General features: G+C 29.2%; 7 protein-coding genes across 14 annotated transcripts; 4 read left to right on the top strand and 3 right to left on the bottom strand.

The window, feature by feature from the left end:
* The first annotated feature begins 225 nt into the window (after positions 1-225).
* LOC123267051 (aldo-keto reductase family 1 member A1-like) lies at positions 226-2125 on the top strand. Its single transcript, XM_044731545.1, has 5 exons — positions 226-479; positions 542-1021; positions 1082-1297; positions 1766-1914; positions 1992-2125. Exons 1-5 carry the CDS (start codon positions 408-410, stop codon positions 2032-2034), a joined length of 960 nt encoding a protein of 319 aa, XP_044587480.1. The 5' UTR covers positions 226-407; the 3' UTR covers positions 2035-2125.
* A 95-nt stretch (positions 2126-2220) lies between these two features.
* On the bottom strand, positions 2221-2673 carry LOC123267058 (DPH4 homolog). The gene has a single exon (XM_044731556.1). The coding sequence runs from the start codon at positions 2671-2673 to the stop codon at positions 2239-2241; it is 435 nt and encodes a 144-aa protein (XP_044587491.1). The 3' UTR covers positions 2221-2238.
* Positions 2641-6005, top strand: LOC123267053 (aldo-keto reductase family 1 member B1-like). The gene is made up of 6 exons (XM_044731548.1): positions 2641-2733; positions 3037-3152; positions 3591-4070; positions 4158-4364; positions 5528-5676; positions 5769-6005. Exons 2-6 carry the CDS (start codon positions 3081-3083, stop codon positions 5809-5811), a joined length of 951 nt encoding a protein of 316 aa, XP_044587483.1. The 5' UTR covers positions 2641-2733; positions 3037-3080; the 3' UTR covers positions 5812-6005.
* Positions 6006-6522: 517 nt separating this feature from the next.
* On the top strand, positions 6523-9044 carry LOC123267052 (aldo-keto reductase family 1 member B1-like). The gene is made up of 5 exons (XM_044731546.1): positions 6523-6895; positions 7350-7829; positions 7908-8114; positions 8627-8775; positions 8873-9044. Exons 1-5 carry the CDS (start codon positions 6821-6823, stop codon positions 8913-8915), a joined length of 954 nt encoding a protein of 317 aa, XP_044587481.1. The 5' UTR covers positions 6523-6820; the 3' UTR covers positions 8916-9044.
* A 129-nt stretch (positions 9045-9173) lies between these two features.
* On the top strand, positions 9174-12757 carry LOC123267050 (eukaryotic translation initiation factor 3 subunit I-like). Of its 5 annotated transcripts, none has more exons than XM_044731540.1 (6): positions 9174-9344; positions 9958-10064; positions 11117-11280; positions 11463-11743; positions 11823-11879; positions 12355-12757. In XM_044731540.1, the coding sequence occupies exons 1-6, from the start codon at positions 9342-9344 to the stop codon at positions 12745-12747; spliced, it is 1005 nt and encodes a 334-aa protein (XP_044587475.1). In that variant the 5' UTR covers positions 9174-9341; the 3' UTR covers positions 12748-12757. The 5 variants fall into 5 exon arrangements, with proteins under 5 accessions (XP_044587475.1, XP_044587477.1, XP_044587478.1 ...); XM_044731542.1 differs by having other exon boundaries at positions 9175-9344; positions 9958-10065; positions 11142-11280; XM_044731543.1 differs by having other exon boundaries at positions 9176-9344; positions 10035-10064; positions 11086-11280.
* Positions 12758-13547: 790 nt separating this feature from the next.
* LOC123267047 (MOG interacting and ectopic P-granules protein 1) lies at positions 13548-21660 on the bottom strand. 4 transcript variants are annotated; one of them, XR_006509950.1, is made up of 9 exons: positions 21501-21660; positions 19028-19110; positions 16298-18856; positions 16135-16223; positions 15757-15927; positions 15416-15538; positions 15241-15345; positions 14782-15167; positions 13548-14682 (listed from the first exon to the last, which is right to left on the bottom strand). XR_006509950.1 is itself a non-coding variant. In XM_044731532.1 (8 exons), exons 2-8 carry the CDS (start codon positions 19089-19091, stop codon positions 14853-14855), a joined length of 3426 nt encoding a protein of 1141 aa, XP_044587467.1. In that variant the 5' UTR covers positions 19092-19110; positions 21501-21660; the 3' UTR covers positions 13548-14852. The 4 variants fall into 4 exon arrangements, 3 of the variants coding, with proteins under 3 accessions (XP_044587467.1, XP_044587468.1, XP_044587469.1); XM_044731532.1 differs by having other exon boundaries at positions 13548-15167; XM_044731533.1 differs by lacking the exon at positions 21501-21660 and adding an exon at positions 19325-19496 and having other exon boundaries at positions 13548-15167.
* A 321-nt stretch (positions 21661-21981) lies between these two features.
* LOC123267059 (uncharacterized protein KIAA1143 homolog) lies at positions 21982-23156 on the bottom strand. The gene is made up of 4 exons (XM_044731557.1): positions 23004-23156; positions 22687-22931; positions 22277-22409; positions 21982-22207 (listed from the first exon to the last, which is right to left on the bottom strand). The coding sequence occupies exons 2-4, from the start codon at positions 22795-22797 to the stop codon at positions 22056-22058; spliced, it is 396 nt and encodes a 131-aa protein (XP_044587492.1). The 5' UTR covers positions 22798-22931; positions 23004-23156; the 3' UTR covers positions 21982-22055.
* Between the last annotated feature and the right edge of the window lie 91 nt (positions 23157-23247).

The raw sequence follows: 23247 nt of genomic DNA, 5'->3' as shown, positions 1-23247 counted from the left end.
ATAATTTATGTTGTATTGTTAGTTAGCCGATTTAGTTAGTATTTTTTAGCTTAGTTTAGATTAAGAGTATATATTTTTTCTCGTAAATTTTGTATTTAAGAAATAAACTTTCTTTCATGTAAAAAAAAAAAATATTTACTAATGAAAAGAAATTTTTCGGTATAAAGTAAATATTACTTGTCTGCATAAATTAATTACTGGTAAAGTCATAAATATTAGCATTATTTATTTAACAAATTGTTTTATTTCAAATTAATCAACTGTTGGATGAAAAAATACAAAAGCAATGAACAAATATATAATTCTACGTAAAGTTTTGACAGCTTGCAAGATATTGGGTATAAATGCAATGTTTTAAACGTCTTTAAACACACCTAAGCTGAACTGGAGTGATTAATTTATTCACTATGTCTAGTATTCCAACAGCTACTTTTTATAATGGAAATAAAATCCCAATGCTCGGATTGGGGACATGGAGAGTAAGTAATAAATAAATTTTCATAATTAATAATCAGCTACTAATTATAAATATAAATTTCAGGCACTTCCTGGCTTGGTAAGACAAGCAGTAAAAGACGCTATAGACGTCGGGTACCGTCACTTCGACTGTGCTCTGGTTTACGGAAATGAAAAAGAGATCGGTGATGCCATACGAACTAAGATAGAAGAAGGAGTTGTCAAACGCGAGGATTTGTTTATAACATCAAAGCTGTGGAACACTTACCACAAAACTGAGTCAGTAGAAAAAGGAATCAGAAAAAGTTTAACTAATTTGGGGCTGGACTACTTGGACCTCTTTTTAATTCACTGGCCGTTTGCTTTCGAAGAAACTGAAGATCTATTCCCGTTGAATCCTGACGGGACAGCAGCTGGCACAAACACTGACTATCTGGATACCTGGAAGGGAATGGAAGGCGTTTTTGACAAAGGACTGGCTAAAAATATCGGAATCAGCAATTTTAATTCCGAGCAAATCACTCGTTTGTTGGCCAACTGCAGAATCAAGCCTGTTGTTAATGAAGTATGTTTTTTTTTTTTTTTTTAAATAAAAGTTTTGAGGTGTTAAATAATTTATTTTTAGGTCGAATGTCAGCCGTACTTGACTCAAAAAAAATTGTCAGCATTCTGCAAAGAAAGAGGCATGGTAATTATCGCTTATAGCCCCTTAGGAACTCGCGACTCTCATATCCGCCCGTGGGCTAAACCAGGCGATCCATTTTTTTTAGAACATCCAAAAATAAAAAATATTGCTGAGAAGTATAACAAAACACCAGCGCAAGTTGTTATTCGCTATCAGGTAGTTTATTTAATTTTTATTTTTTCCTAACATTACTGAAATTAAGATGACATTACAGTTAGTTCTTCTTGATCATTTTTTAATGTTATTTAACAAACAAATTTATTCCGAAAAATTATTTTTAAAAAAATGCATTTTCAATTTTTTTTAATTTCTACGTTAATTTTTTTTTCCTTATTTTTTTGCCATAATTTATTTGTTAAAAAATTTTTTTAAATTATTAAATATCTACTAAGTTGTTTCATAAATCGAGTGACATCTGATAATTTTTGTTATTTTTTTAAAAAACAAATTATATCAACAAAAACTTATTTATAAAATTCCATCTTTAGAAACTTCAAAAAATTATGAATGAAATTAAAAAAAAAATTTTTTTTCTAGTTTATTTTTAAAGAAAAATAAAAAATTTCTAGTGTTATTTTTACTAATAATAATTAAAAAAAAAATAATTACACAAAAAAATTCCAGATTGACCGTGGACATGTAGTAATTCCCAAAACAACATCAAAGTCACGTCTTGTTGAAAATTTTAATGTATTTGACTTAAAATTAAGCGATGAAGATATAGCATGCATTGACAATTTTGAGTGCAATGGAAGATATGGTATACTTTCAAGGTAATTACCTCAATTTTTAATTCTTTTACTGGTTATTATTATTATTATATATTAAACTATAATTTTTAATCTTCTAGGTGGTCATCGTGTCCAAATTATTCATTCAATATTCCTTTTTGACATTAATTGCAATCAATATTGTTTTTCCCAATTTTTTCATCAAAAGGTCATGGAAGATTTTTTATCATCAAAGTGTATAATTAAAAATAAACAAAAATTATATCTGAATTAATTACTGTAATGATAAAGTAGCTATTTATATTTAGTTGAAATTTTTATTGAATCAAAAATAATAATAATACCACCAAGTAATGTAAAAAAAAATTATTTTTCAACAAAAATACAGAATGTGCATTCAGAACATGGAATGTAAATGCTATTGTCCGTAAATTCTTCAGTACTTATTAAATAATTGCTCCCACACCGACAAGGATAACTCAGGACATCATCTTCAGCATTCATTTCTTTAACATTTATCCTATCATAAATTAATAAATTATCTAGTTCTAATTCAGCTTGTCGGCACTTTGCGTCGTATTTAATTTTTAAATCATTGTCACTTAACACCCGCCAAGCTTCTTCAATCTCAAAAAATTTTTTGCAATCAGTATCGCCATTTTTCTTACTTTTAGCTTTATCTGGATGATAAACAAGTGCCAGTTTATGATAAGCCCGCTTTAATTCATCGTACGTAGAGTTTTTGCCGCAGCCAAGCACCTCGTAATATTTGTACCCGTTATTTACAATCGACATTTTCATTTATTTCGCAAATCCATAAACAATCAGCTGATCAATTCTTGAAAATTTCATCTGCAAATAGTAGGTATGAATTAAAGTAAATAAAATAACTAAAAGTGTAAAAAATTATTTGTTTAAATATTAATTAATACTTACTTCTATTTATTTATCAATTTAATTCCTTTAATAATTATTATAAAATTTTTTTTTGAGGTTATTTTTTTTTTTTATTTAGTTTCAAAATCTCCGCCAGAGCGCAGCTTGACCGCGCAATTCAGATTCAGAATTATGTAAAGAAATTTTTTGTTTATTGACCTTGGATTTATAAAAATTGATAAAGAAATAATAAATAAAGTTATTATGATTAATTTGGTAATTTTTTAGATAAAAGGGTGACCGGTCTTTAAAATATCCATTTTACGTGCAAGATGTCTAGTGTACCGATGATTGTTTTGAACAATGGGAATAAAATGCCAATGATCGGTTTGGGGACATGGAGAGTAAGTAATAAAACAAATAAACAAACAACAGATACTGAAGTTAACTAAAATTATAAATTTTTTTAGAATTTTAAAGCAATAAAATTATAATAGAAAAAATTAAATAAAAAAATTATCAGTGAAAATTTTTAGAAGCATTTTTAGTATTGTAATTAATTTGTTGTAAGAATTAAAAAAATTGACAGCTAACTTCAGTATCATGTAAATAAATTTTTAACAATTAAAAAGTACCTATTAATTATAGATAAATAATGAAAATTAACTTGGCAGATATTTAATATTTTTTGTAACAAATAAATTACGGCAAAAAAAATTGAAATGTAAAAATAAAAAATTCAATTTTTTAAAAATAATTTTTTCGAACAAATTTTTTTGTTAAATAAAATTGAAAAATAGTCGTGACTGTCAACTTTAATATCATAAATAAATAAATTTTAGGCAGCTACCGGGGTAGTAACAGAGATAGTAAAAGAAGCGATCAACGTCGGGTACCGTCATTTTGACTGTGCTCTAGTTTACGGAAATGAAAAAGAGATCGGTGATGCCATACGAGCTAAGATAGAAGAAGGAGTTGTCAAACGCGAGGATTTGTTCATAACATCAAAGCTGTGGAACACTTACCACAAAACTGAGTCCGTAGAAAAAGGAATCAGAAAAAGTTTAACTAATTTTGGACTAGATTACTTGGACCTCTATTTAATCCACTGGCCCATCGCTTATCAGGAGACCGATGATTTGTTCCCAGTTAATCCTGATGGCACTCCAGCAGCTATAGACACCGACTACCTCGACACCTGGAAGGGAATGGAAGGCGTTTTCGAAAAGGGATTGGCTAAAAATATCGGAGTCAGCAATTTCAATTCCGAGCAAATCACTCGTTTGTTGGCTAACTGCAAAATCAAGCCTGTCACCAATCAAGTCTGTTTATTTTTAGTTAATTTAATTATCAAAAAATTGTCATTAGAAACTTAAAAAAAATTGTTGGGTAATAATAATAATTTTCAGGTCGAATGCCACCCGTACTTAACTCAACAAAAATTGTCAGCATTTTGCAAAGAACGCGACATTGTCATTACAGCTTATGCTCCTCTGGGGTCTCGTGACCGTCCTTGGGCTAAGCCAGAGGAACCAATCCTGCTGGATAACCCTCAGCTGATAGAAATGGCCAAGAAGTACAACAAAACAACTGCGCAAATCGTCATCCGTTATCAAGTATTAACTTTTAATTATAAAATATTACGTCACTATTACATAAATATAATTATTGATTAATTCTAGTCATTTAGTTACATAATCAATCACGTAATAAAATTATTTATTTTTATCTAATAAAAATAAATTGTTAGAATCTTCAAAATTTTCCATTTGGTGGCACAATAATATTTGTTTATTGATAGGTAAATTAAATACAACAACGAGATTACTCATTCAATAATTTAAACGTTCATTCACAGCAATAGTACCCTTGAACGATGATTTAGGATGGGAAACGCCTTTAGCGGTCATTCCCTACGCTCTTAATATTGTTTCCGATTAAATTCGATACAAAGTACATAAATTAAATCCGGAATTTATCAGTTTTGCATTCCGTTTATTTTAATTTTATTATCATTAGTTTATATAATACTTATTTCTAAATTTCGTCTTATTAAAAATAATTATTTATTTAAAAAATAATTTATTGTTACAAAATTAAATTTTTTCTTCTTTAATAAAATAATTAATTTTATTTTTCAATAATTTTAAAATTATAAATTTAAAAATAGTTTAATTTATTTTATATAATTTTTTAGTAAAACCTTCTTTGTAGTTTCTAGTATTTTCTATCTAACGCTAATGGAAATTTCCATTCGTTCAATTCTGTCCCTACCGCTGTTTAGTCGGCCCCTCACTTGGTCCCTTTTATCTTTATCTTCATATTTGTATGTATGTGTTTGTATGTACGTGTATGTATCTATCAACACAAAATATTTGTCTAAGCTAATACATAATGCTCTAAAAAAAATATTTTAATATATATAAAAAAAGAAATATAAAATAGTTTGAATAAAATTTTATTTAATAAAAGAAAAAATTCTAGAATACTAAGAATGTTTAAAAACAAATATCTAGAGTTTAATTAATAACAAAGTAATGCACAGAGGTCATAACTATGACTATTAGATAGGAATTTAAAAAATTTTTCTGCAGAAGGTTGAATAGTTGGAAAAATCTCTATGAAAATTAAATTAGTCGAAATCTAAAAATTTTTATTGAAAAAAATTATTAAAAAAAAATTGACATGTAAAAATTTGAAAAACTCTAAATGCAGTTTTTAAACAATAATTTTTATTGATTAAAAAAATCTCTAATTAAAATAAAAAATAAAATTCCAGATTGACCGTGGGCATATCGTCATCCCGAAAACGTCAACAAAAAACCGTCTAACGGAAAATTTCAGCGTCTTTGATTTCAAATTAAGCGAGGAGGATATGGCGTTCATAAACGGGATGGATGTAGGAGGAAGATTCGTTGCTATAAAAGAGTAAGTACAGCAATAATTTTAATTAGCTTAAATTCCAGAACAGACCCCCGAGGAATATTTTATTAAGTTTTTATTTTTGTTTTGTTTTCCAGTCGAGCTGCGTGCCCAAATTATCCATTTAATATTCCGTTCTGAGATTATTAATCATGATTGACATTGAGATTTATGATTATTCTTCCCCGTATTCTCTGCAAAGTACTTTCGAATAAAAAACCCCTTATGCTTTTTTTTATGTATTTAAATTTGTCAATATTCTTATGTACTTCCCTTTTAAAAATAATTTCTCATTCGAATTATATTCAATAAAATATTATCAACAGTTTAAAAAATCAGACTATTTATTTATAATAATGATTGTAATTATTCAATGAAATTAAAGTTAGCAGTCCTGACCATTTTTTAATTTTATTTAACAAACGAATTTATTTCAAAAAATTATTTAAAAAAACATGTCAATTTTCTTTTTTCTAATTTATTTAAGTAGCAGCAGTTTGATAATTTTAATAATTTTTTTAACAAATAAATTTAGAAATTAAAAAAAATTTTTAATTTTCTTAAAAATCATTTTTCAAAAAAAAAAATTTATTTAAAAAAAAAATAAAAAAATTATCAAGACTGCTAACTTTAATGTCATATATAGTAGAGAATTAAAAAAAAAAATTTATTTCAGTAAATTAATTAAAACACATGAAAATCATCAACATGTGACTCATTTGTTTTGATACTCTTTTATTTATAAATAATTTGTTTTTAAAAACCAATGTCAGTTTGTAAAATCCATCGTATCAGGTCCATCATTCGCATCTAAATCCCCCATTATATATACCAGTAGATAGAATTATATATATTATCCCAGACAGGCGTAATAAACGATTGTGTAGAGACCGAGCTAGAGTTAGTTGCCGTACTCGCGGATGCACCAACACAAACAAGAGCAATAGAAGAAGGTAATACAAGCAAGCAGACAACTCCCGGCTTTATTTGTGAACGAGTCGTCGACGAAACTGGTCACTACCCGCTTCTAACTACCGACAGCTAACTCTTACTTAAATACACTCATCAGTATATTTGGATACTTACTCCAACTTTGTAAGCTCTCGTGAACTTTCTTTAGTTTTGTTCGGTTCTTTGTAAGACACACACAATGGCTCTCAGCGTCCCTAAAATCAAATTTAACAACGGGAATGAGATTCCTAGTTTTGGTTTGGGAACATGGAAGGTATTTTCTTTTATTATTATATTATTTTCTACTTTTATAAAAATTTTTTTATAACAAATTAATTATAAAAAAAGTATTTTTAAGAATTTTTTTTTTATTTCTACTTGTAGAATTTTTTTTTTTTAATTTTTTCCCTATTAAATAGACACTGAAATTAACTGGGAAGTTTTTTTTATAATTTTATAGCAATTAAATTATTATGAAAAAAAATTCTATTTACAAAAATAAAAAAAAATTATTAGTAAAAATTTTTAGAAAAATTTTTTTGATTGTAATTGATTTGTTAGAATAATAAAAATATATTAAAGATGTCTGATAATTTAAATTTTATTAAAAATTCACTTTATTTATCATTTTTTTTCCAGTTTTCTTTTAAATATAAAAAATTTTTACCAAAAATCTGTATTGATAAATTTAATATATAAAGTAATTAAATAAAAAATTTAAATTTCAGTCAAAACCTGGTGAAGTAACAGAAGCAGTGAAGTACGCCATAGAAATCGGGTACCGCCACATCGACTGCGCTCATGTTTACGGAAACGAGAAAGAAGTCGGCGCAGCTCTGAAAGCCAAGATCGGAGAAGGTCTCGTGAAACGCGAGGACTTGTTCATCACCTCGAAGCTCTGGAACTCCTTCCACAAGCCAGAGAGCGTCGAGAAAGCCATCAAAAAAACCCTCTCGGACCTAGGACTGGATTACCTGGACCTCTACTTGATCCACTGGCCCATGGCCTACGAGGACGGCGACGTCCTGTTCCCCACCGGGCCTGATGGCAAGCCCAAGCTCAGCGACACTGACTACGTGGACACTTGGAAGGGCATGGAAGGAGTCTGCGAGAAAGGTTTGACCAAGAACATCGGGCTCAGCAACTTTAACTCCGAGCAAGTCGAGCGCGTCTTGAAGAGCTGCAAAATCAAGCCTGTCACCAATCAGGTATTTTTATTTTTTTATTTTTTCATTATAAAATTCCGAATGATTTATTAATTTATTTTTTTATGATCTATTACTCAGATTGAATGCCATCCGTACTTGTGTCAGCAACAGTTGACGAAATTCTGCAAAGACAGAGGTCTCGTTATTACTGCCTACAGTCCTTTGGGTTCTCCTGACAGACCCTGGGCCAAACCTGGAGATCCTATTCTACTTGATGACAAAAAATTAATTGAAATAAGCAAAAAATACAACAAGACACCCGCTCAAGTGGTTATTCGTTATCAGGTACTTCTAATTGTGACTCATAGTAATTATTATTCATTATCAATTGTAATATTTAATGTTAGCTATGTAATAGTTTATCTAGAGTGTTATTCAACAACAATTTAAATGTCAGTAATTTTCCACTCGCTCAAGTTTAAGCTATTAATAATTAATTGCTATAACCTAATCCTTTAAATGATGTTAAATTTAGCTATCACTTAATAATTTTTTAATTAAAAAAAAAAAAATTTCATTTTTAATTTTTTAAAATTTCTACATGTCAATTTTATTTTTCATTTTTTTTACTATAATTTTTTTGTTAAAAAATTAAAATGATCAAATATTTGCTAAATTAATTTTTATTTTAAATGAATTTGTAAGATAATGAAGTTAGCTTTCACTTTTTTTAATTTTTATAAAAAATCAATTACAAAAAAAAAGTTCTAAAATTTTTTTTTTGTCATTGTATTGTTTTAATAAGCTTGAGTATCATGAATTGTCTTACGATAATAATAATCATTATTTTTTATCAGCTTGATAGAGGACATGTCGTGATTCCAAAGTCGGTTACTAAAGCACGTATCATGGAGAACGCTCAAGTGTTCGACTTTAAATTAACCCCTGAAGACATCGCTTACATCAACACCTTCGACTGCAATGGAAGAATTTGTCCAATGTCTGAGTAAGTTATCTTTTATTGACTCTACATCTGTAATGGGGATAAAAATAATAAATTAATAATTAAGTAATTAATAAATAAATTGATTTGTTTGTTTCAGCTGTGACAAGAGTCCCCACTGGCCATTTAACATTCCATTCTAATTAACTTTTAAGATCAAAGATCAAGCTCGAAAATTTTTAACTTCATCCTTATCTTACATATGTAATCATTTTATTTACATTTATTGATATCAATAATTGCATTAAATTTAATAATTCATTAATAATGTTTTTATGAAATCATATTTTGTTTAAATCATTTGTACTGAATAAATTTATAAATTTAATAAAATATTTGTGTTATTATTTATTTAAATTTTTTCGAATAGAAAAAAGCAGTGACATTCTTAGACTGATTGTTGGAAATTAAATTTGCAAATCACTTAGGTGGCGACACTTGGTGGACTACTTTAAATTGTAATCGATTTTAATAGTAAGCTTCAGATATAATCTAACCTTTTTTACCCAGCGTTTATCCTTTAAACTAAAGTGTATTTACCAACAAAGTTAATTGATCAACAATTCAAAATGGCAAGTTATTATTTTTATTATACGAAAGTTTGAATAATACTGACAATTTTTATGATACTGAAGTTAGCTGTCACTTTTTCAAATTTTTATAACAAATCAATTACAATAAAAAAATGCTTTTAAAAATTTTTATTAATTTTCTTACGTGGAATTTTTTATAGAATTTTTTTTTTATAATAATTTCATTGCCATAAAATTATTAAAAAATTTCTAATGTCTGCCAGCTTTAGTGTCATCAATTGTTGGAGTTTTAAGTGTAATTTTATTAAACTGACACCTATCAGTTTTTAGAATTTTTCTGAATGTATAAATTTTTATAAAAATTATTTTAAAAATGAAAAAAAAATGCAATTTTTAAAAAATTATTTTTTAATATTAATTTTATAAAACCAAAAAATTGTCAGGTTTAAATAATGACAAATTATAATGAAAAAAATTTCACATATAAAAATTAAATTAAATTATTAGTAAAAATTTTTAGAAGCTTTTTTTTTTTTAATTAAAATTTATTTTTAATAAAAATTCACAGTTGTCATCTAACTTTAGTATAATATTTAAATTAAATATGATACTAGATTCTAGTTTTACATTAAATAATAACTTTTTTTTATAGAAACCATTAATGTTGCATGGACATGAGCGTGCAATCACAATGATTAAGTATAACCGAGAGGATGATTTAATTTTCAGCGCTTCTAAAGATAAAAACCCGAATGTCTGGTAAGGTAAAGTACCCAGTAGTTGAACAGATTTCAAAGTAAAACATATTTGACTCTACTTTTAATATATAAAGATGTAATTATTAGTTCAAATTAGTGATTTTCATGAAAATGTAAACAATTTTAAATTGATTGAAGCGCAAAATAACAAAGATAATTGGTTATTTATATTTTGACAACGTTTTTAAAAAAGACTATGAAAGGAGTAGTAGTTGAACAATCAATTCTGACAAGCCGCAGTAGTTGAACACTCCGGGAGCAGTAGTTGAACTAATAAAATATATGGCAATAGGCGCACCAAAAATTTTCAACGTTTTATTGAAATATCAAAAGAAATATAAAATATTATTGAATAATATTAAATATAATACTGTGAATATTTAATATGTTCATTTAAAAATGATAAATATTTTTATTTAATTTTTAATTACATTTTTATGAATGACAAAGCAAATTTTCAATCATAAATCAAAAAACTCCATTCAAAACGTTCAATAATTTTTAATTACACTAATTTTTAGTCATAAAACTTATTTAAATTGCAGTAATTAATACAAATCACAATTCTGATCACTAGTCTATAAACCTATTAGAGGTTATAGTGCTGCTAAATTTATACGGCCTCAGCCTGTTCAAGTTCTGGGTACCACTTTAAAAATTTGGAGGTATAGTTGAACGCTAAAATTTAATATAAAAATTATAGTTTATGTCTTTGCAAAAAATATATGTTATTCAGAAAGGACTGTGTTTCATTAGATGGTACAATTTTTTTTACTTAAAATGATGATATACCGTTTTTTTGACTGATGGTTCGGTTTACGATTTAGTACCTTTTTCATGAAAAAAATAGCATCTATCGACGATTCTCGACATGTCAACTTTCAAGTTAATAAAAATATAATTGTTTTGATTTATAATTGAAAAAACTTACAGAAATCAATTACTGTATCATTTAATAATTATAATATGCGCATATTACTCATAATAAATTTACGGATTTTGTATTATAACAATTCGAAAAGTCTGTTCAACTACTGGTCCCATTTTTACAAGTGTTCAAGTACTGGGTACTTTACCTTATTCATTAAACGGAGAGAGACTTGGTACTTTCAACGGACACAATGGATCTATTTGGTGTATTGACGTTAACTGGGATTCTTCGCGTTTTATTTCTGGTTCCGGAGATAATTCATTGAGAATTTGGGATTGTCAAACAGGTAAACTATTTATAATTATTTAATCAATTATTATCATCAAGAATTTTATGATGATATTAACTTAAAGTTAGCAGTCACTTGATCATTTTTAATTTTATTTAGCAAACAAACTTTTTTTTTGTTATAATTTATTTGTCACAAAAATGATTAAATACCTGCTAAATTAATTTTCATCATTTCAGGCAAAGAAATAGGACAATTGGACACAAACAGCTCAGTCCGAACATGTGCTTTTAGTTTCTCAGCAAACACAGCCGTATTTTCTACTGACAAAGCTCTGGGTCATCAATGCGAGATGTTCATAATTGATACCCGGACCGTCGAGCCAACTTTATCTCTAGACGACGCTATTATCCGTATTCCAATAAACGGACCAAGAATTTCAGCCATTGTGTGGGGCGCATTAGATGAATCAATTATCACTGGCCATGAAGACGGAGAAATTAATATTTGGGACGTCAGGGTACGAAGTTACCTTAATTAATCTATTAATTAAATAACAGTTAAGTTCGATTAATTGATCAATGACATTAATTGATTAGACTGGGAAGAAATTGAACAGCCAAAAGGGGCACAAAAGCCAAATTAACGACATGCAGGTATGACATTAATTTTAGCAGTCAATTTTATTTAACAAAAAAATTTGTTAAACAGAATTATTTTTAAAAAATTGGATCTTCAATTTTTTTTAAATTACTACATGTCAATTTTTTTATAAATAATTTATTTGTTAAAAAAAATTATTAAATATCTGCTACATTAATTTTAATAATTTTGTGGAATTAAAATTAGAGTCACTTAACAATTTTTTTATTTTATTTAACAAAAAAATTGTTTTTGAAAAATTGTGTTTTTAATTTTAAAAAATTTTTATGTGTTAATTTTTTTGTCATAATTTATTTGTTAAGAAAATTATCAAATAATTATTAAAAATTTCTACAAGTTATTTTTTTTTTCTTATTTTTTTCCATAAATTATTTATTAATTTTTTTATATTATTTTTAACAATTAATTTATTTGTTAAAAAAAAATAAAAATAATGAAATATCTGCCAAATTAATTTTTATCATGCAGGTAAACAAAGATGGGACGATGTTTATCACCGCCAGCAAAGATCACACCGCAAAACTTTTTGACAGCGAGTCTCTAATGCACCTCAAGACATACAAAACCGAGAGACCCATTAATTCAGCAACCATTTCCCCAATTTACGACCACGTTGTCCTCGGAGGTGGCCAGGACGCCATGGACGTCACGACAACGTCGACCCGACAAGGGAAATTCGACGCCCGGTTTTACCACCTCGTTTTTGAAGAAGAATTTGCGCGTCTCAAAGGACATTTCGGGCCCATTAATTCCCTGGCTTTTCATCCCAATGGACGGAGCTTCTCCAGCGGCGGGGAAGATGGTTACATTCGCATAAATACTTTTGATCAGTCATACTTCGATTTTCATTTCGAATACTGAGTACTCGAAAAATTTAATTTTAAAAGTATTATTAGTATTTAAAATTCATAATGAAAAGTTTTGTTTAATTACACAAGATATTTATTTGTTTAATAACTAATTCACTTGATTTATAATTATATTAATTAATAATAATTATTAAATTTAATTATATTGTACAAATTATTACAGACGAACTGATGCCTCAAACCTGTAATAAAATTTATCATTTATTTATATTTAATATTTAATATTACTGTATAATATAATTATAAAATATTAAAATTAATAAGCAATAAGTGCATTTAAAAAACAAACGCACTGTTATTAATTATTTATTAATAACTGCATTTGAATATATTCAACTTTCTAAAATTACTTGTATTGTTTTTCATTTTTTATACTATTAAATGTACAAAAATTATTAACGAAAAAAAAAAAAAAAAGCTAAATCGTTAATTTTTTTGTGATTAATTTTTTTTTTAAACTTAACGTTTAAAACTTCACTCACTTTAATGACTATCTACAATAATGATTACATGTAAGCCTATTACTGAGTTTATACAAAAAAAATAAAGTACCAAATTTTATTATTATTATAAATGAAAAACTAAAGCAATTTTTAGTGTTTATTTATTTCTTTATAAATTTTAAGTGCTTCATACACTGCGAATTTGGTGACGCGACGACCTATAATATTTATTTCGTATAGTATAATTCTATATGTTAATGTACATTAGCTTTGTTTTAAATAAAAATATACTGAGCTAAAATAATTGTTTATTACAATGCATCGTGGACTCGATTATTATTTTTATAATTAATATTCGTCCAACTTATAGATAGATACAATGTACAGTTTCTTTTTTTTTGTTTTATTATATTTTGTCAATTTTTTTTTAATTTTATCCAATTACCCTTTAAATGAAGACGATCGATAAATTATGACAATGATAATAATAATTATTATGACGAGGATGAATTCATGATAAATGGTGATGATAATGACAATTATTAAGACGACCGTTTACACCATGTATAAATTACTTAACACACGCTTAAAATAATTCATGTTTGTTCGCCGTTTTCAACACCTTGCTTTTAATTATAAAAAAAAAAAAAAAAAAAAAAAAAAATCTTAATATTGTAATTTTATTTAAAAAAAAAACACCCTAATTGTCTCTTCTTAAAAAAAAATCAACAATTTTACTGATTAAAATAATTTCGTTAATAATTTGAAGAGATCCCGGGTAGAAGCACAAACGCATACGTCAATCTCTTTCTCATAAAATATATTTATATATTTATTATATAGAATATATATATATAAATTTATTCATATATATATAAATTTATTTATATATATAAAGAACTATACTATAATTAAATTTTCAGCGTAAATATACACGACATATAACACAAATATACTGTGTGTGTGTGATTGTTATCGAAATCTAATCGTTATAATTTAATTATATAATTGTATGTTTTTTTTTGTTATTTTTTATTTATTTTTTTATTCTGTTCTGATTTTAAACTACACTCGTAGGCGATTTGGGAAATACGCGACTTCAGGATTAACCAAAGAGTTATTACTGAAGGCCACCCATGTAATGTTTATTTTTTTTTACAGTCTATTATTATTTATTGTTTAGGAATTATTATTTTTATTTAATATTATTATCATTATTATAATCATAGTTACTAATATTATTTTATGCATGTCCGATAACAATAATAAAAATTCTTAAATAAATAGATCAGTATAATCGATGGAATAATTAGTCAACTAATGTATGTTTGATGAATTAATAAAAAATTTATAATTAATAAATTTTTTGGAAAATTGTCAAACTCTCTTGTAAAATTAATTAAAAAGTTGTTCAATGCAAGTGCATTATTAAATTATAAATCGACATCTTGTTCGGTCTTGGTTTCTTTATTTATTCCTCAACTCTGTATGTATTAATATTATTATTATTATTTGCATTCAATTATTATTTCTATATATAAATTTATTTATATAAAGTAATGAGAGTATCATTAAAAACTTACGCGAAATATATCTCGAAAGTAAAGAAAAAAAGATAAAAATCAAAGTACACATATCACTTGGTTGACTATTGTTATTTGCTTCGTCCCTGTGAAGAACTACTCGATCTTGTGGACTTTGCTGGCTGTGGTATTATTGTTATTTCGTCGTTTATTTTCAATGGCTTAAGCAACGAGTCATTGGATCTAGATGACGGCGTTGACGGGGTGTTTTTCTTGTCCATAACCCGCTTTGCAACAACACTATGTGCGGAGTAAACGTGATTTTCAAATTGCTTGTACATTCCAAATGTCGCAGTGCAAACTGTACATTTGTACGATAAGTGTGCGGGCTTCAACGTCATTCCGTGATCCCGTGCTACGTGGTTTAGTAATTTCCACTGATAAACCTGAAAAAAAAAATAATTGTTTACAATAAATTTAAAAATTATTAATAAAATTTATTTTTTTATTTATATTTACTCTGCCACAAGCTGGACAACGTCCGGCATCTTTTCCTTTATTAGCAGCTTCTTGCATACTTGATGTAACAAGTCCGTGAGATCCAAGTAAATGTCTTTCTAATCCCTATTTAAATTAAAAAATTAATTAATTATTTAAATTTCTAAAAATTATTTAACAAAAATTTTAAGCTTACTTGATCTGTAAAGAATCTAAATTGACATTTTTGGCAGTTCAATGGTGGCCGATTATAAATCATCTTTGGATGTATTTTAACTTTATGAATCCATTGCATATGATTACGTAGTTGTTCCAAGTCCTGAAAAAAAAATTTTTTAAAATAAATAATTTGTATATCATGATACTGAAATTTTGAGACATCTGATAATTTTTAAAAATTTTTTAACAAATAAATTATTGCAAGAAAAAATTTATTTTTTAAATTTCATCTAAAAAATTATAAATGCAATTTTTTAGACTTAATTTCAATGTTATTTTATATCATACATTAAATAGAAATAAAATTAAAAAAAATACCTTGATATAACCGTCACAAATTTCACAAATGACAAAACTAGTTTTTCCAGCTTTAGATGGTGATCCAGAGCTTGAAATAGGTGCTTGAGTAGTGCGAGGCAACGGTGTTATCGATATACTCGGCTGACTCAACAACTTAGCCGCTGGATTTTTAACACACGTTGACGAATTCTGGAATTAAAAATACAATTTTATTGCTAACTATTATTTTATTCTTTATTTATTAAACAACTGGGTCAAATTGCACAACAAGTTAATCAGTCTTTAAAATTTAATTTACATTGCGAAATATCTATACCAAAAAAATTTATTAAACATTTAAAACTTTATTTCGCAATATTAAAATTTAACAAAAAAAAAATATAGATATATATTTACCTGGAATACTTGATTGCTACCGAATTGATAAGAAGTGGGTACCAAGAGCCCAGATGACGTCGGCCGGTACATCATTCCAGTGACATTATCTGTAAATACCAAAAAATAAATTATTTAATTAAAAGTAAATAATAAAAACAAATAAATAAATAAATAAACAAACCTTGTCGCCCGGGCGTGCCGCCGGGTCTCAGCGACTTGATATCAGAGTACCTAGGCTGCATGGGTGGTCGTCCTCGGCCACGGCCGGACACCGGAGCGGGTAACAACTTGGGTAACAAGGGCTGCTGTCCTTTAGCGCTCATAGCCAACGCCAGAGCTGCGTTGGTGTTCATAGGATTGATTTGTCTCGAGCGGTTCAGTCTGGGTATCTTCGCCGGGGGTTCCCAGTCAGTAGAGGGCTCGAGGTTACGTTCTGGCCTGAACTTCTTGGCACATGCAAGAATATGCCGCGTCAGTTTGCCCTTTTGGTTGTCTTCGAAGGGACAATTGGGGCACTGGTGGAAGGCCGGGCCGCGCTCGAGTCTTCCACGCGTGTTGTGCTCGGCTTCCATGTGGTAGAGAATGTCATGGGGGCTGCGCACCTCCAAAGGACAGAAATTACATTTATACACGTAGTTCCGCATGTGAGGTGTCTCCAAGTGGTGCTGCATGACCAAGGCAGACTCTGTTTTAAAATTACAAAACTCGCACTTTTTCATGTCTAAGTGGAATGGTTCATTGTTTTCTTTACTAAACTCTAGATTCTTAATCAGCGAATTAATTGCCATCTGGGTCTCCGCAGAAGGGTTGGTCTTGCCCTGCCTACGCTTTTGCGAGCGCAGCAAATCCGTCTGGACAAACTCTTGGACAAGATTGACCCCAATTTGCATGAAAAATTTACCCAGAGGTAAATCAAAGTAAGTCAGCATTTTATTTTTATCTTCAAATGGTTTAGTCTCGCCCAGACACTCAATTGAATCGTTGGCATTGCTGCCGCCTTCTTTCCTGCTGGACACGCTTTTAACACTGCCCCCGTCGTCACTGTCGTACTTGCCGGACTCTGATGAAGAGTCGCGATTTCCTTCAGCTTTCTTGGCTTCCTTCTTCGCGGCCTTTGCTGCCTTCTCCTCGCGATCTACCTCCTCGATGCACTTCTCCAGCTTGGTGACAAACTCCTTGAGCGGCTTTATCGGGGGCTTCTCGTATACATAAGGGACGATAAAGGACGGCGCTTCTACGACAAACATGTCGTCAGTTAATGTCGGGAGGATTTGAGAGGCCGAGGCCGACGTGGAACCCGACACAGAGGTGACTGTCGTAGGAACAGCTGTTATACTGCTGGGTATTCTCGGGTGTCCAGTTGTTTTGGAGGTCATCGGCACTGGAGTTATTGTCGTCCGCATATTTGGGTACATTGTCTGGGTGGTGCTCAAATTAACTGGCAGTACTGAGAATCCAGAAGTGTTTAGCGAATGGTGGTGAGAAGTCTTACTGGAGCTGCTGGAACTGTGGCTGCTACCAATAGGAACTCCTCCACGTCCGGAGAGAATAGAGTTAGTGTCAATAATAACCAAAGTCGGCTCTTTTTTGCCGCCTCCTTTAGAAGATTTGTTGCTGCTGGCGGCTATTTCAACAAGACGTTTAGTGTCGTTGACAACGATCGTCGTCTTGCTTGATTTAATAGGCGACTTTAATTTTGAATTTTCTTTATCTTTATTATTATGGTTATTACTACTACTACTAGTCAAGCTAATACTAACACTACTATCGATACACGCAAGAGGATCCTCTGGCTTTATTTCCTCGATGTCCGAGGAGTTGTCGACCTCGACCTCCTCCTCGGGCTCCTTTTCGATATAACTCGTGCGCTTAATATTGCGAGAACTGCGCCGAGGAGTTATGTTGCTCAAATCTATTTGTTTACGCGCCTTTTTCGGCTTCGACTCTTTTACCGGTGTGCGCTCTAAATTATTCTTGCTGGGGCCATTGCTTTTGGGGTCTGTTATCTCTTCGATATCCGGACTCCCAATGCTGCCATTCTCTTCACAAATTTTCAAATCTGATCCAGTGCTTGAAACAGAAACAATACTGTCATTAAGTTGCTGAACATCGCTGCTCTCGGAAACAGCTCTCACGTCATCGTCTTCCTCATTCTGCTCGTCGTCAATAATCTGGACATTATCAATTTCCTGAATACCGTCGCTGTCTTGTACATGCTCGTCCTGGTTATCGTCTTCCTGTTTGTCACCCTCGACATCATCATTCATTTCATGATCAACATCCACCTCCATGAGATTTTCTGGAGCGTTGTCTTCATCAAGACACTCGACATCTGAATTATCCTGATTGTCGACGTCCATAGTTTCGTACTCTTTGTTTTCCTCAAGCTCTCCCTCAATCACCTCTTCATCATCACACTTTTTAGCTTCATCACCCTCATCCTCTTCTTCCTCCTCTTCATCCCGATTTTCTTCGGGGTTTTCTTCCTCGAAATTTTCTTCTCCAACGTCATGTTCAACCTCATGCTCAACTAATTCAGTATCTTTGTTGCCATGATAGTCATCATTATCTGGATCGTCTTCTTCTTCTTCATCTTCTATTACTTCACCTCCACCACCACCGGCGTCATCATCGTTATTACCTGCGTCAGCATCCATTTTGTTTGATGTCATGTCGTCGATGTCGTCATGCTTCTCATTGTCATCATAGTTTCCATTGATACCGTTTGGAATAACTTGATCTAAAATAATAAAAATAAACAAATAAATATTGTGAAGAAAAGTCAAAATAATATTTTTATTCTATTAATTATTGATCCAGCATGACCTTTATATCATTATCAACATCTGCTACGTACCCTGATGGGGTAAATTATAGACAGATAAATAATAATAATAAAATTAAACAGTACCTTTGGCTACATCACTGTCACAAGACGGGTCTTTGACCACTGGTTCTTCCAGTGTACCTTCCATGGAACCACTCTGTTGTATCCTAAAATTTATTTAGTACTATTAGTTTTAATCAATTATCATCAATATTAATTATTTGAAAAAAACTGTCACTCCACTGTCAATCACACACACAAACCTCTATGATTGTTTTTATTTCAATTCGGGAGACACTGATTTTATTTATTTACAATATTGGAGCAACATCAGCAATAATAAATAAATAAATAAAAAATAATAAAACCTTAATCACGAACGGAAATAATAGTAAAAGGAAATTTTTCAAAATGGCGCACAACGAATTCCGCACTCCGGAGTAGAGCTCCCTCAACGTCCCATAACCAATAAAAATTAACTGGCACTGTAACCCCGATGGCGGGGTTGTGGTTTTATGTTATTCTAGATTTAATATTATTACTAATTAAAAATCAACACTTTTTAAATTAACAAACAATAATTATTAATTTTTAATAATAATAATTGATAGTTAATTGTTATTATTATTATTGTTGTGGATATTGTTGTTAGGTATGGAGGTAAGATTAATTTAGATGAAAAAATATAGGAAACACAGACACACGTCTATTAAATTCACTCGAGGGATATATAATAATAATAATCCAGGAAATCCAAAAAAAATATTATCTATAATTAATAATAAAAAACTAAACCGAATTTTTGTGTGCTCGTAATATATATATAGTCAGTCAGGAGACGCCGAGAGGTGACTCTCCTGCGTGTGTGCTAATACACGAGTTAGATGTTGAGCTCGAGATGTTCAGAGAGTGGGAGAGAGAGACTAGGAGAGCCGGAGAGCCCGGAGTCGAGGGGAAGAGACTAACAGGGACGAGGTAACGTAGCGTCGCATGGCCGTGGCTCAGTCAGTCAGTCAGTCACCTGCAACACGCGGAACTTTTCTATTTAATTTTTAGCTTCAACTTCAACTTCTAAAATATCTGAAAGGAGAAGAAATTATTTTTTTTTTGTCAGGATTTAATTCAATTTTTTTTTTTCAGGGAAAAAAAAGTAAGAAAATAATTTTTATTTTGTACATCTGTACCTTATCCAACTGACCTACTATCCAAGAAGAAATGGTACCTTTCTCTTAGAGCTGGGAATCTTATTGAGGATTTTGAAGCTAGGATATAAATTAACCAGCTTCGTTGCTTTGATAGCAAAAAAATTTTGAAATAAAAATGTATAGAAATTAAATGAGCTGTGATTTGAAAATTTTTTTTATTGAAAAAAAATTTGAAAAATTTCAAGTGTAATTTTAAAAAAATAATTTTTTTTGATTAAAAAAAATAAAAAATTGCCAAATTTCTGCTGATTTTAGTATTTTAATAAAACTTATAACTTTTGGCGGGAAAATTAAAAATTCATAAAATAAGTTTCAAAATAAAAATTGATAATTTTGAGTTTTTGATAATTTAGAAGTAATAAGTAGTCAGAAAATGACAAGAGCCCGGCGAACAGTCAGTGTAAATCCTGAGATCAAAGTTAAAGGCTTCTCGACTTTTACAAATATAATTATTATTATTAAAATAATAATAATAATTGTTAATAGATAAAAAAACCATATTTATCAGTTAAATTCAGACACCAGATGGCGGGGAGAACGTTAGTAACGTTAAAAATGAAACCATCTACATCAGGGCCGTGATTAAATTCTACAAAGGAGAATTTAGAACCCCTAAATAATTCGCAAGGGTTGCTTTCATTGTCTACCCCAGACCCGACAGCGTCCCTATAATTCGATAGCTTTTCTCCCCTTTGTCAATTCAATCTCTCCGGCGAATTTTTCAATTATCATAATCTAAAAAAAAATAATTTTCAGTGATTATTTACAAATTTCTACAGCCAACTGATAATTTAGAGCAAGTTAATGATACAAATGGTTAATTAATTAATTGAGTAATTAGAGAGTCGTAGATACGCTCCTGATATTGTGTTATTTGAGGCTGCAATTGCAAAAGAGACATTATGTTTAATAAAACTCTAACATCCTGGATGAATTTGAGAATAAACAACAAAATAGAGCTTTTTAAATGAATCAATCAAACGCACGTGTCTATCGTGCTTTAATAAGTATATCTCGTGAAAATATATTTAATATATATATAATAATAATGAAATAGATCCCGCCATTTCCTAAAAAGCTTGTTCAAGGACTCAAAAAGCTTTTCGGGCAAACAGCTGCGCTTAAGAAATATTAACCACCGATTTAACCTAAAAAATAAATAGTTTATTAAATTACTGGTTAAATAATGATAATAAATAAATAATTTATATGAAATAGTATCAAGTATGTATACTGGTACGAATAAAAATATCACTGTGATGAACACCAACACAATTATACACCACGCTTGCATACAGCACACAGCATGCCGCGCTTATTTAAAATAAATTTAACTAATTATTACCAATTACCTAGCTTGTAATTTAATATATTATTAAGTAGTACACTTTGACACTCTTTATAAATAATTATTGTTACTATTAACAATATAATCACATATATATTTTATGTTTATTTGAAACTCGACGACGTCACGCATCCTCCTTTACCTCCATCGTCGAAAAAACTGCCAAGATGGCGGCTCTATATTATATATATTTTTTCATATCACGTGATCTTTCATTTTATGACGTATACATTTTATACTTTTATAATAATAATAATAATTAAAATTATACAGCATATATATGTTGATAAAAAAAACAAGAAAAAAAAAGTAGTAAGGGACTGGATTCTATTCTAGACTTTTATTGTCCCACAAATCACGTGATTAATTTTATTTTACCATTATTATTATTATTTATCATGAACCAATCATATTTAATAATTGTTTATAGAAATTTGTTCTATTTTATCCCCTCCTAAAAGGAAATAAAAATAAAAATCGATAAACTATTTTAGAGTAAAAAATTTATGTACAATTTTATTTATAATTATTATATTTATAATTAGTAATTAAGATTACGTTATTCGTCTTCGTCGTCGAAGGATAATACGAGCTTAGGTTTTTTGGATTTACTTTTCTTGGGAGGTGGTTGGTCTAGCACATCTGCCTCTGGTTTGGCTTTTCGATTAAAAATTATCCTCTTGGAGAGATCTGCCGGAGCGTTAGCTTCTTCTGTGAAATTTTAAAATCATTTTTAATTAAATTAACTATAAAAAAATACAGTTACTTATATAACAGTACCTAGATCTTTTTTCTTCTGAAATTCATCAGCTTCTTCAGCAGTCAAGTGTTCTTTACTTAAAACGACAACTTGTGGCTTTTCTTCACCACGATCTTCAAAATCTTCTTCTTCACCTTCTGATAATTCTTGTCTCTAAAAATTTTAGAAATTAATTTTTATCAATTGAAGAAATACAATTAAAAATAAGCAGTAAAAATTTTTTATGACACTTAAAATAGCAGTTATTTAATAATGGGAGTGTTTTTTTTTTTATTGGTAAACAACTTTTAATTAAAAAATTAAAAAACAATCCCATAAAAACTGTCAATTGTTTTTTGACATACTTTTAGAAAGTTATTTCTAAATCAATGTTGTAATTGTTGCTCAACATTTAAATATTCTGGTTATTATTATAAGATAGTAAATGTACCTTGGTGTTGACATCAGGACCTTCCTTAAATCCAATTTGAGCTTTTAAATCCCGTATAAATTTAGGTTCTTCTGGTTTTATGTAAGCAATATTGTGTTTTTTTCTAGACATCCTGATTAATTTTTCCTCCTATCAACTTTAAAATATTTATCTAAATAATAAACTAGCAATCAGCTGTCAATTTTTGAGGTTAAAGTATAGTATTGGTCGTTGAACTCAAGTGCAGTTGTAAAATTTTGAAGAAACTGTAAAAAATAAAATATTAGTCAGTAAATTTATAATTATTTATAAAAATATTAATTAAAGTATTTATTTACCAATTTTAGTTAAAGAATTTCAGAGCTGTCAAAACACAATCAGCATGACTGATAAATTTCACAAGTCAGGACAAAAACTAATAATTACTTTTTTAGTGAAAATAATTTACATTTTTTAATTAAATTCAATTTTTATTTATGAAATTTCTAAAAATAACAAACTAATTGAAAATATTTTAATTTTACAACTTGCCAGGACGAGAATTAAAGCACTACTGCTGCCTGTCGGGCATTTGCTAAAGCT

The sequence above is a fragment of the Cotesia glomerata genome, linkage group LG6, assembly GCF_020080835.1.
Source record: "Cotesia glomerata isolate CgM1 linkage group LG6, MPM_Cglom_v2.3, whole genome shotgun sequence".
In the NCBI taxonomy this organism is placed as follows: domain Eukaryota; kingdom Metazoa; phylum Arthropoda; class Insecta; order Hymenoptera; family Braconidae; genus Cotesia; species Cotesia glomerata.
Note: the sequence above shows the minus strand (reverse complement) of the source record. Positions and strands in the feature narration are given on the sequence as shown.

Excerpts from the sequence above, each read along its gene's own strand:
- LOC123267050 (XM_044731540.1), top strand. Across the intron at positions 10,065-11,116 it reads GATAAAAACCCGAATGTCTG|TGTTCAAGTACTGGGTACTT; the intron begins GTAAGGTAAAGT and ends CATTTTTACAAG. Across the intron at positions 11,744-11,822 it reads TTAATATTTGGGACGTCAGG|ACTGGGAAGAAATTGAACAG; the intron begins GTACGAAGTTAC and ends TTAATTGATTAG.
- LOC123267051 (XM_044731545.1), top strand. The coding sequence starts at position 408 with ATGTCTAGTATTCCAACAGCTACTTTTTATAATGGAAATAAAATCCCA. Across the intron at positions 1,022-1,081 it reads TCAAGCCTGTTGTTAATGAA|GTCGAATGTCAGCCGTACTT; the intron begins GTATGTTTTTTT and ends ATTTATTTTTAG. Across the intron at positions 1,915-1,991 it reads AGATATGGTATACTTTCAAG|GTGGTCATCGTGTCCAAATT; the intron begins GTAATTACCTCA and ends TTAATCTTCTAG.
- LOC123267058 (XM_044731556.1), bottom strand. The coding sequence starts at position 2,673 with ATGAAAATGTCGATTGTAAATAACGGGTACAAATATTACGAGGTGCTT.
- LOC123267047 (XM_044731532.1), bottom strand. The coding sequence starts at position 19,091 with ATGGAAGGTACACTGGAAGAACCAGTGGTCAAAGACCCGTCTTGTGAC. Across the intron at positions 15,346-15,415 it reads TTAGATTCTTTACAGATCAA|GGATTAGAAAGACATTTACT; the intron begins GTAAGCTTAAAA and ends TAATTTAAATAG. Across the intron at positions 15,168-15,240 it reads GTTGTCCAGCTTGTGGCAGA|GTTTATCAGTGGAAATTACT; the intron begins GTAAATATAAAT and ends TTTTTTTTTCAG.
- LOC123267053 (XM_044731548.1), top strand. The coding sequence starts at position 3,081 with ATGTCTAGTGTACCGATGATTGTTTTGAACAATGGGAATAAAATGCCA. Across the intron at positions 4,071-4,157 it reads TCAAGCCTGTCACCAATCAA|GTCGAATGCCACCCGTACTT; the intron begins GTCTGTTTATTT and ends AATAATTTTCAG. Across the intron at positions 4,365-5,527 it reads AAATCGTCATCCGTTATCAA|ATTGACCGTGGGCATATCGT; the intron begins GTATTAACTTTT and ends ATAAAATTCCAG.
- LOC123267052 (XM_044731546.1), top strand. The coding sequence starts at position 6,821 with ATGGCTCTCAGCGTCCCTAAAATCAAATTTAACAACGGGAATGAGATT. Across the intron at positions 8,115-8,626 it reads AAGTGGTTATTCGTTATCAG|CTTGATAGAGGACATGTCGT; the intron begins GTACTTCTAATT and ends ATTTTTTATCAG. Across the intron at positions 8,776-8,872 it reads AGAATTTGTCCAATGTCTGA|CTGTGACAAGAGTCCCCACT; the intron begins GTAAGTTATCTT and ends TGTTTGTTTCAG.
- LOC123267059 (XM_044731557.1), bottom strand. The coding sequence starts at position 22,797 with ATGTCTAGAAAAAAACACAATATTGCTTACATAAAACCAGAAGAACCT. Across the intron at positions 22,410-22,686 it reads GTCCTGATGTCAACACCAAG|AGACAAGAATTATCAGAAGG; the intron begins GTACATTTACTA and ends TAAAATTTTTAG. Across the intron at positions 22,208-22,276 it reads TCAGAAGAAAAAAGATCTAG|AAGAAGCTAACGCTCCGGCA; the intron begins GTACTGTTATAT and ends AAAATTTCACAG.